General features: G+C 47.2%; 1 protein-coding gene across 1 annotated transcript; it reads left to right on the forward strand.

The window, feature by feature from the left end:
- The first annotated feature begins 1,379 nt into the window (after nucleotides 1-1,379).
- LOC137556974 (piggyBac transposable element-derived protein 4-like) lies at nucleotides 1,380-3,089 on the forward strand. Its single transcript, XM_068271670.1, has one exon. The coding sequence runs from the start codon at nucleotides 1,380-1,382 to the stop codon at nucleotides 3,087-3,089; it is 1,710 nt and encodes a 569-aa protein (XP_068127771.1).
- The last annotated feature ends 8,854 nt before the right edge of the window (nucleotides 3,090-11,943 follow it).

Below are 11,943 nucleotides of genomic sequence, written 5' to 3' on the forward strand. Positions count from 1 at the left end.
TCTTATAGGCTTGTTAGCTTGCTCCTTGCTGATTCTTATTGCTAAAAAAGCACCCCTCAACAGCTCTTTTGAGAGCTAATCTTGTTCTTGTGATCTGTTTTTTTTGTTTGTGTGGCCTACTTGCATTATATACAACCCTGTCTGTCAGTTGCAGCTGGCATAAGTACTACTGTGCCAGGTGCACATTATAATACCCATCACTGCATATAACTACCTGTTGTTCACAGTGCACCCAACTATCTACGTGAGCGCACGCAGTGTCACTGTGCCTGTCTGGGACCTGTCTGTGTATGACAGGTGCACATTGTAATACCCATCACTGCATATACCTACCTGTTGTTCACTTCAGTGCACCCACCTACCTACGTGAGCGCATGCAGTGTGATATTTAATACCACCAGTCACTGTACCTGTTCATGGTACGTGTGTGTGACAGGTACACATTTGTAATACCCATCACTGCATACACCTACCTGTTGTGTTCAGTGCACCCACCTACCTATGTGAGTGCACGCAGTGTGATATACCACTCCGTGCATACCTGTTAACTGCACCTGTGTGACTGCACATTGTATTAGTCAAGTCAGTACATACCTTTCACTTAACCCCCCTGGCGGTAAGCCCGACCTGTGTTCGGGCTCCGCTTTGTGTGCTGAAAGCGGTGAGCCCGAACACAGGTTGGGCTGGCTAAATACATGCTGCGCAGTGTCTCTCTGGGTCCCGCGCGCTGATCGCGCTGCACAGCGGGACCCAGGCTTCTCCCTCCCGGCCGCCGGAGTCCCCATTACCTGGCTGATCTTCCGGGGACCCGGCGGCATGGAGCGGCGGTCATGTAGCAGCGGCGTGACGTTGTGCGGCGGCGTGGGGTCATGGGGGAAGGAGGGAGGGAGTCAGGGAAAAAAAAAAAACAATAAATGACTGTGATTGGACACAGGGGGTAGGGAGGGAGAAATAACACAGTAAAATATAATAAACAATGTGATTGGCCACAGGGGGAGGGAGAGGAAAAATATAAAAATGACACAAATGATCTGATTGGCCACAGGGGTAGGGAGGCAGAAATAAAAACAAAAAAAAATGACAAGTGATCTGATTGGCCACAAGTAGCATTGAATTGAATACTAGTTAGTTTGTATTCAATTCAATGTTGCCATTTGCTCTCTGGAGACCGTGGCTGCTGGCTGTTTGATCTGTGAGTTGCTGATTGATTGATTACTGATTATTGGATACCCGTTACTGATTTTTGCCTGGATTTTTGACTATTCTCTTTGCCTTCTCCCTGCACTGATTTTGCCTGGACTTTGATTGATTTACTGTGTACCGATTTTTGCCTGGATTTTGACAACTCTCTGCCTGCCGTTTTCTGCCTGTAGTTTGCTATGGCGTCCGCTTCAAGAAGGCAGCTCGCTGCGGAATCGCTGTTGGAGTTGGAGGACAGCGATTTGCAGTCACTGGCGGACTCAAGCGACAGTGACGCACCTGGGGACCTCTCATCAGACCCAGGTAGCGACAGCGAGAGTGATTCCATCACCACGGATGTTAGCGATGTCCGGGTCTGGTGCCCCGTTGACCTTTCTCAGGCACCACCACCGCCCCCCCGTTTTCCTTTTACTGGGGAGCCTGGCCTGAAGAAAGTGTGTGAGCACAACCCCCTGGCCTACCTGCAGCTCTTCTTTGATGAGGCCGTTATTGAGAAGATTGTGGAGGAGACTAATCGTTATGCCACCCAACAACTGGCTGCTCCACGACGCCCCTTCTCAAGAAGCAGGACCTGGGAGCCGGTCACCAAAGAAGATATTTGGCTATTTTTGGGACTTATCATTCTGCAGGGGGTGGTGGGGAAGCCCCTGCAGAAGTGGTATTGGACCACCAACAAAATGATAGCGACCCCGTTCTTTGGTACGGTGATGAGCGAGTACCGGTTTTCGCTCATCATGAAATTTCTCCATTTCGCCAATAACGACACCTTTGAGGAGTCCACTCACCCTGCTCCCAAACTGAAAAAAATATGGGAAGTGTACGAGATGGTGGTGGAGAACTTCAGGACCACGTATGTTCCAGAGCGGGATATATCCGTGGATGAGAGCCTGATGGCTTACAAGGGGAGGCTGAGCTGGCTGCAATTTATAGCTTCTAAGCGGGCCCGCTTTGGAATCAAATCTTATATGTTGTGTGAGTCTTCAAACGGGTACATCTGGAATACAGTTTTGTACACCGGAAAGGGAACAAAGTTCAATCCCCGGTTCAGCGACTACGGAGTGGCGACAATTTCTGTTTTATCACTTGCTGAGCCGTTACTGGACAAGGGATATTGTGTCACCACGGACAATTTTTATTCTTCCCCGGAACTCTTTGAGATCCTCATAAAGCGTCGCACTGATGCCTACGGCACAGTTAGGCCGAACAGGCGGGAGATGCCTACATCTTTTGGGAAGCAGAAATTGAAACCAGGGGACATAGCTGCTTGGCAGAAAGGAAAGATGCTGGCTCTCCGCTGGCGGGATAAAAAAGACGTTTGTCTCCTTTCCACGGTCCACGACACCTCCACTGTTCCCACCAAAACGAGAGGAGGAAAGGAAATACAGAAGCCGCAGGTTGTGGTGGACTACAACCAAACAATGGGTGGAGTGGACAGAGCGGACCAAGCAGTGACATTTTATCCCGCAGTCCGCAAGCAGCAGAAGAAGTACTATAAAAAGATATTCCGACATCTTCTGGAGCAGTCTCTGTGGAATTCTTATATACTCTACAAGCAGCGCAGTGAAAGGCCAATTACTCACGCGGACTACATATGGAGGATGTGCGAGTGTATCTGTTTGCGGTACCAGACTGCCGCAGATGCCAGAACTGGGCGACGTGCCTCCTATGTCGTTAACCCAGAGCGACTCACTGGCCGGCACTTCCCGGAGCACATACCTCCCACCGCCAAAAAAAACACACCAACCAGGACATGTGTGGTGTGCTGCTCTAAGACCGATGAGAGGGGCAAAAAAGTCAGGAAGGAGTCGCGCATCTACTGCCCTGACTGCAATGTTGGACTCTGTGCTGCTCCCTGCTTTAAAACTTATCATACACGGGAGGTGTACTAAGTATACATGTACATAATGTGTATAATTATCTTCTTGCTGCCTTATTTGTACAGTTTTCCTATTTTTTCAGTTTATTGATAAATTTTATTATTTCAGCAAATTTGTGTTCCAGTCTTTTATTTATATGCAGAATGTCTACCAGGCCTCTATTCTGATATATTTTGGTGAGTTAAGACTTAAGAATTGGAGGTCTAAAATTCTTGAAAAAAAAATGTACCGCTTTTGACTCCTAATTCCAGACAGAAATGAACCGCCAGGGAGGTTAATCCCCCCGCCCCCCCCCCCTTCCCGATACGGACAAAACGAACAAAACAGGTAGAGGCAGAGGTAGAGGCAGACTGAAAGGAAGGCCACTTCTAAGTACAGTGCTCAGAAGAAGGCACGTCCCATCAACTCCCAAGATTGTCAGGACGTGGTTGACTATTTAACACAGAACACCTTATCTTCCGCAACCACCAGCGCTACTTCAAGCACCACATCCGCTGCATTTGACAATTCGCAGGAGTTATTTGGTGGGAAAATCACTGATGCAAGGCCATTATTGTTATAACCAGATGAAGGCGCTAAGCAAGTTACACCACCTCATATGTCTGAGTTAGGCGACACTATGGACGTAACGTGTGAGGAGGAGGATGAAGAAGTACCTGCTGTTGGTGCAGTTTTGGAGGTGTCTGAGACAAGCGAAGCTGAGCAGGATGATTATGATGATGACGATGATACGGATGACAAGTGGAATCCTAAAAGACGAGATGACCAAGGGGACAGTTCAGTGGAGGAGTCAGAGGGTAGTAGGAGGAGACAAATTCCTGAAAGAAGTAGGGGGAGCTCGTCATCAGAAACAGCTGGTGGCAGTGTCCGGCGCCATGTACCGCCACCTATGGACTGCCAGCCAACATGCCCTTCAACGTCAGCTGCTGATGCCACCATAGTGCCATCACCCCAGAGGGGCTCAGTGGTTTGGAAATGTTTTCATGTGTCTGCCTCAGATCAGAACAATTCCATCTGTTCTCTTTGCCTCCAAAAATTGAGCCGGGGAAAGGCCAACACCCACGTAGGGACAATTGCTTTACGAAGGCACATGCAGAAAAGGCACAAACTGCAATGGGAAGAGCACCAGAGGAAAAGCAGCACACAAAAGAAAAGCCACCCTCCTTCTCCTCTTCCTCCTTCAGGTGCAGCATCTTCAGCCGCTTTCTCACTTGCACCTTTACAGCCACCCTCCTCCACTCCGCCTCTGACCTTCCTGCTCCTCTGCCCATAGCAGCCAGGTGTCTGTGAAGGAAATCTTTGAGCGGAAGAAGCCAATTTCTGCCAGTCACCCCCTTGCCCGGCATCTGACAGCTGTGACATCTCCAGTCAGGCTTGCTGCCACCTCCTCTCCTCCTGCTACATCCTCTTCACTGTCGTCCTCCTCCTCCTCCTTGGCTGAGTGGCACTTAAACTCTACTGGTGCTGCGATCTCCTCTCCAGCTTCACAGCCCCAGCTACCCAGGGCCTTTGCTGCATGCCAGATATGACGGTGTCACACCATCTTAGACATGTCTTGCCTCAAAGCGGAGAGTCACACTGGAGCAGCTCTCCTGGCTGCTCTTAACAAACAGGTGGATCAGTGGCTGACCCTGAACCAGCTGGAGATCGGCAACATGGTGTGTGACAACGGCAGCAATCTCATTTCCGTTTTGAATTTGGGAAAGCTAACACATGTACCCTGCATGGCACATGTGCTGAATCTAGTCATTCAAAGATTTGTGTCAAAGTACCCAGGCTTAGAGGACGTCCTGAAGCAGGCCAGGAAGTTGTGTGAGCATTTCAGGTGGTCTTACACGGCCATGGCACGCTTTGCCGATATTCAGCAGAGAAACAACTTGCCAGTGAGACGCCTGATTTGCGGTAGCCCGACTCGCTGGACTTCAACCATCCTTATGTTCTCTCACCTGCTAGAACAGGAGAAAGCAGTCACCCAGTACCTCTACAACTACAGTAGAAGGACACACTATGGGGAGATGGGGATGTTCTGGCCCAACAACTGTACACTCATGCGAAATGCATGCAGGGTCATGCGGCCGTTTGAGGAGGTGACCAACCTGGTGAGTCGCAGTGAAGGCACCATCAGCGACTTGATCCCATATGCTTACTTCCTGGAGCATGCCGTGCGTAGAGTTGTGGATCAAGCTGTGGAGGAGCGTGGACAGGAACAGTTACAGGAGGAAGCATTGTGGGATCAATTATCACCAGAACCAGATGTTTCCTCAACACCCTCGGCAGCACAGAGGGGGGAGAAGGAGGAGGAAGAAGAGTCATGTGGGGAAGAAGCGTCAGACTCGAATGATGAGGAAGGTGTTTCTGTGGAGGAGGAGGAAGCGGCAGAAGAACAACCGAAGCTGGCGTTACAGGGGGCTTGTGCTGCTCAATGTTCCCGTGGTATGGTTTGTGGCTGGGGGGAGGAGGAGGACTTAGCTGACGTCACTGAGGAAGAGCAAGAGGAGATGGATAGTATGTCTGGATCCAACTTTGTGCAGATGGCGTCATTCATGCTTTCCAGCCTGTTGAGGGACCCCCGTATAAAAAAACTCAAGGGGAACGACAATTACCAGGTGGCCACGCTACTAGACCCTCAGTATAGGCACAAAGTGGCGGAGATATTTCCAAATCAGCAGAAGGCAGAAAGGATGCAGCACTTGCAGAACAAGCTGGCAACTATGCTTTACAATGCGTTTAAGGGTCATGTCACAGCACAACGCAATAAAGGTACCACTGCCAGTAATCCTTCTCCCATGTCCACGCAGGCAAGGGCAGGACGTTCCAGCGATCTCATGGTGATGTCGGACATGCGGACATTCTTTAGTCCAATGCCTTAGCCCTTCCGGATCCATCCTCCACCTACGCCTGGACCGGCAGGTAGCAGACTACCTGGCCTTAAGTGTGGATGTAGACACTGTGAGCAGCGATGAACCCTTGGACCACTGGGTCCGCAGGCTTGACCTGTGGCCAGAGCTGTCCCAATTTGCCATCCAACTTCTGTCTTGCCCTGCCTCAAGCGTCCTGTCAGAAAGGACCTTCAGCGCAGCTCAAGGCATTGTCACTGAGAAGAGAAGTCTCCTAAGTCACAAAAGTGTTCAGTACCTCACCTTTTTTAAAATGAATGAGGCATGGATCCCAGAAGGTTACTGCCCGCCCCAAGACTAAGTCAGTCCCCACACACAGCATCTCTGCCTGCACACAGTGTGACCGCCTGCCCCAAGACTAAGTCGCTCCCCACACAGCATCTCTGCCCGTAGGCTGCTTGACTGCTCTCTCCGCCACCAGCAACAGGGTCCAGGACTCCAGGTGGATTCCTGAATTTTAAAGCCGCTGCTAGCTACTTTTTTAGTGCGTGTACATGCCTGCCTAATTTTTCTGGCTGCACTGCAGCTGCAACAAAATAAAAGGCATGTACATGTGCCGATTCCCCTTCGTGATCATTACCTGCTGCGGTGAAGGGGCTTGCGTATCACAATGAAGCAATGACCGATGGCTATATGAGTGTCTCGGGGGGGGGGCACACCCAAGATAACACCCTTGAAAACCGCCACGGCCTGCACTCTCGCCATGGTGTGCACCAGTCCAGCATGGCCGTCACTACACAGCTGTTTGCAGTTCTTTACACAGTGAGTTTGGTGTGTCAGTGTGAAGCAGTACTCTAATTACACCCCCTGATTGATGTATACACATGCAAGATGTTTTAAAGCACTTTAGGCCTGCAATTTAGCATTCAATGTGATTTCTGCCCTTAAAACGCTGCTTTGCGTCAAATCCAGATTTTCCCCGGGACTTTTGGCGTGTATTCCACTCCGCCATGCCCCCCTCCAGGTGTTAGACCCCTTGAAACATCTTTTCCATTACTTTTGCGGCCAGCATACATTTTTCTAGTTATCAAAGTTCGCCTCCCCATTGAAGTCTATTGTGGTACGCGAAAGTTTGCGCAAACCGAACTTCGCGGAAATTCGTGGTCGCGATTCGCGAACCGAAAATCAGAGGTTTGGGCCATCTCTAAATATTAGTAGCGTGTATATGTGTGTGTGTGGTGTGAATAATGTGTGCGAGTTCACACCAGGGCCCTTGAACCTGAGGGACTCCTCCAATCACTGTGTTAGCTCTTGATTAGTGCTGTCACACCTTGTCACACAATGGCTTTTCTTAGAAAGCCGGTTTTGGTGTTGTATTTCATTTGATTATATATACAATGCTGGAAGGCAGGGCCAGTTTAAGCGACATGGGGGCCCCGGGGCAAAGGTAACCTGCCCCTTCCCCCCCCACACACACACCAGCAAAGTCAGGCCCGAGTTGACTACTCCCCCTTCTTCTGGGTGATCTGCCCCTGACAGGGTTTAAATCGGAAAGTGGGTAACAAGTGGGACAATACAGTATACACCATTTACAGAGTTTTCAATTGAAACAGCAGTTTCTGTGCGCCACTGCTGGTCTGTTTCTCGGGTTCCCATAAACTTGAATTGGGCACTTCTGATTGGAGGGAGGCTCCCATGTGACCTCCTACCCAGAATGTGTGAAGTGTGTGTGTGTGTGGTGTGAGTAGCATGTGTGAGCAGTGAGTAGGGTGTTTAGTGTGAGTAATGTGTGTGTGTGGAATGTAAGCGGGATTGTACATTGCATTCAACCAGCCACTTACCTAAAGATGAACTCCTCTGCCAAAAGCTAATTTTTATCACAACCCCCCCCCCCCCCAAAGATTCAGCCGCTAAATATCTGTGGCTTGTGCAACATACAATTGTCATGAAAACCCTCTGAGATCCAAATAGTCACTAATCTGCTGTTTGATACCTGATCTTTCTTCTGCTTATAAACTCTGTCATGCTTTCAGTGCTAAGCCGACATTCGTGTAGAAACATGGTGAACACCGGGCAGAATGTCAAATACTATTATAAACTACGACATTAAAATAGAACAACTCCATCTCAAGTGAACTTGCTTTAGCAGCTTCTGTCCATGAGCAGTAATGGATTATGCCAGCTTAAAGTATACCCAAAGTGACATGTGACATGATGAGATAGACATGTACTCACAAATGACAAGTCTGTGTTCCTTTTCTTCTTTTTCCACCTGAAAGGGTTAACCATTTTTAGGTATGCAAGTAGCAGTGTCTCTACAGTCGGGACTTAGTCAGACTATAGCATATTGCTCACTGATAAGGAGGAATTACCACCATAAAACTTTTACCTGGCAGAGAACAGCTTCTTAGTGCATGGGGATATATAAAAAGGTCAATATTTCATATATTTTAACTCTGGGACATAAAGACTCTGTGAAATAATGTATCATTCATATGAGACAATACCACATTAAACCTACTTTTTTTTAGCTTTTAAATAAATATAAAAATGGGATTCTAAAAAAAGTAATTTTCAGGAGCAGGTGGATAGATACAATTGTTTATCTCATCAGTTAATTTTCCTTGAAGATAAGAATACATTTCAGTAAAAAAAAGGAAAAAAAAAAGTGTAATTAAAATTTGGTGGCGTCAGTCCACTAAATCAATATTGTATTCTTTCACCTTAGCTTACATTAAATAAACATGAATAGTTAGACTCAGAAAGAGATGCTTTAGAAATGCAAAAAACAATTTGAAATAAATAAATCATAATGAGAATTTTGGCCCGTTAGTATAATTTTAACTGTGATCTCAATTTGGCTGTGAAACACACATATAATAATACAAAGCGCAAAGTACAATAACCCTTAAAAGGCAGTCTGTATCTTTCATCAGCAAAACAAAACAATTTGTGGCAATGGGCTGTATCATCACAGCAATAAGTACAATTAGTCAGCACTGTAACCAGGGGCGTAACTAGAAATTACTGCCCCCCCTGCAAAACTTTGGTTGGGGCCCCCTCCCCCTGCACACTGAATAGGGACTGTCTACAAATTTGTGTCTACAAAACTTTGTATGGTTCGTTATTAGTGGCTGAGCAGATGGAGTCATTAGAACAATTGTGCAGAGAGCAGAACATTTTTCCTCTCCTTGCCCTTAGTTGTCATTCTCTCAGTACAGGGCCCCCTGTGGCTTCTGGGCCCCCCTGCGGATGCATACCTTGCAGTGTCTATTGTTACGCCCCTGACTGTAGCTAAGGAGCTACGGACCACAGTACAAGTTTTACATTGTGCCCCCTTGAGCACTCTATACATAACAACTGTTATGGAACAACACATTCTACCGCAGTGTCAGAGAGGTATAAACATGGGGAGGTGAACCATAAATGGTTATCACTATTCAAAGCTGATATACATCGGACAGGCCCGGATTTACATCACAGGAGCCTGTAGGCATAAATGTCCTGGCACTCTAGACTTTGCCCTCCATGAACTTCCAAGCACCCACTGAACCACACTGTGACTGCAAGTGTGCTGGCTGTCCCAGCTGTCATTTCTTCCTTAGTTCTCTTCCCTGACCTGTCATAGATAGCTACAGGTGCCTCTTAGCATCAGGTAGCCAGAGCTGTCCTCAGTATTAAGTAGCTAGAAGTGCCTCCAAGTATTAGGTAGCTAGAGGTGCCCCCGACTGAATGGAGATTTAGTCAATGGAATGCCAAGACCTGAGTGAGAAACCGCTCATTTACACTCCCCTCGGGATCCTGCATAGGTAAGTGAGGAGAAGGCACTTGGGGAGAGCAGTGAGCAGCCTTTCCATTATCAGGGGCCTGTAGACACATGCCTACAGTGTCTTAAAGAGGAACTCCAGTGAAAATAATGTAGTAAAAAAAGTGCTTAATTTTTTACCATAATTATGTATAAATGATTTAGTCAGTGTTTGCTCATTGTAAAATCTTTCCTCTCCCCAATTTACATTCTGACATTTATTACATGGTGACATTTTTACTGTGGGCAGGTTATGTAGCTGCTCCTAGCTGCTTTGGCTGTTAGAGACAGCTGTAAACAGCTAATTCCTGTCTGTGAACATTGTTACATTGGGGCAGTTTGCCCAGAGTACCGCGGTACTCAGAGCTTCTTGTGGGAGGGGTTTCAGCACAAAATCAGTCATACAGCGCCCCCTGATGGTCTGTTTGTGAAAATCATTATATTTCTCATGTAAAAGGGGGTATCAGCTACTGATTGGGATAAAGTTCAATTCTAGGTTGGAGTTTCTCTTTAAGGTAAATCCGGCCCTGGAGATGGGTCATTTTGGCACACAGGCACAGTCAGGTAGCTCCTGACCTAGGCGCCACCATAGACGTAATGTTATTATATAATGTTATTACATCTATAGTGGCGCAGCGGGATTTTAAATAAAATGTGGGTGCCGGCAATAGCCAGACCCCAAATTACTTCTCTCTCCAAATTGCTAGGACTTGAAGGGGGTATAGTATTTAATGCCGCCTGGAATTTTAGTGGCTGCAGGGTGATCCCTTATTCAGCTCACCCTAGTCCATATGCAATTAACTTTTTCTCCTGAGTTTTCTCCTAGGTGATATTTTCTAAATTGTCAATACAATGCCATTCAAACCACCAGCAAGAAAACAAATACTCAAATAATTTTGATAGTACTTTTTCACCTACTTTTTGGTATTTTTTCTATTGCAAAGTCCTCAAACATTATTCTAAAACAAAGATGAAAACTTATCTCCTGGGAGAAAACTTGGGAGAAAAAGTGAATTGCATATGGGACCCTGTGCCCAATGGACCGGACGATGATGCAATACGTATGCCAAATAGATATAGGGCTGGTTTAGATGGGTGGATGTCTGAACCAGCATGGTGTCTCGCTAGCGAGTAGAATAGCATTTTGTAACCTTCAGTAGCTCTTCCCATTGTCTGGCAAATGTGTAGTGGTTTGACCCCCGCAGGAGGTACACAAAAGCATCGTGATTAGCAGATTCTGGATGGTACATATAGCATCCAGGATGAAACGAGATGATGGGAAATTATGGTATTGAGACGGTGTTTGCGTGAACAACAGTAAATTATTGTATCGATGGCTGTCCATTCATTTGAATCGACAGCACTTAAACAACGAGCCTCGTGGCCGTCATTTAACGCCATTTAGACCTATATGAGAATCAGCCATAACCAGCACAGCACCAATTAAAAAGCTAATATAGAGATCTAGGGGCCTCACTGTTGCTGCAACCTATGAATCCCCTATTCTTATGCCACTGCGATTATTGCTACACTGCATAATACTCATCTTTGACAAGGTAATGCTCATAGGTTTGCCTTGACTATTCTATGTCCTGTTATGTAAAGCACTAAGCAACTAAAGGAAATCTAAAGCCAAATACAAAAATATGTTTAACTTACCTTGCAGCCCCATGGAGTCATCCTATGCCTGCGGCATCATTCGCAGCCCCTCTGTCCAGCAGTGGCGACCACCAAAAAGCTGTCCAGCCACGCGCCTCCTCGCCGCGTCCCCATTGCTTGCAGCATTATGCACATGCGCAGTACGCGAAAATCACTACTGCGCTTGCGCAGAGCGCCTAATGTCAACGGGAGTGTGATCGGGGTGTGCATGGCTCGGGGGCCATGCATGTGCTGTAGCCTCCGATTGGCGGCGACTGGCCAGCTGTCGGGGGTTGCTGCTGCTCATTGAGAACTTGGAAGGACGGCGTGGGTGCTGGATGACTCCAGGGGGCTGCAGGAAGCCCTAGGTACCGTAAGTTAAACTGATATTTTTTTTATTGGCTTTAGTAACCCTTTAGGTGCAGTAGCTACTGGCAACCTAATTTATTTTTGCACTATAAATTGCTCAAGAAAAATGTCTGATTTGTTGGTTTGGGTTACTACACTGCACAGTCACATGAACTATTACACAAAGGTAGAAGACACTCACTTGACTAGTTTGCTATGTAACTTTGCAGCGCTTGCA

This window comes from Hyperolius riggenbachi, chromosome 1, assembly GCF_040937935.1.
Source record: "Hyperolius riggenbachi isolate aHypRig1 chromosome 1, aHypRig1.pri, whole genome shotgun sequence".
Classification (NCBI taxonomy): domain Eukaryota; kingdom Metazoa; phylum Chordata; class Amphibia; order Anura; family Hyperoliidae; genus Hyperolius; species Hyperolius riggenbachi.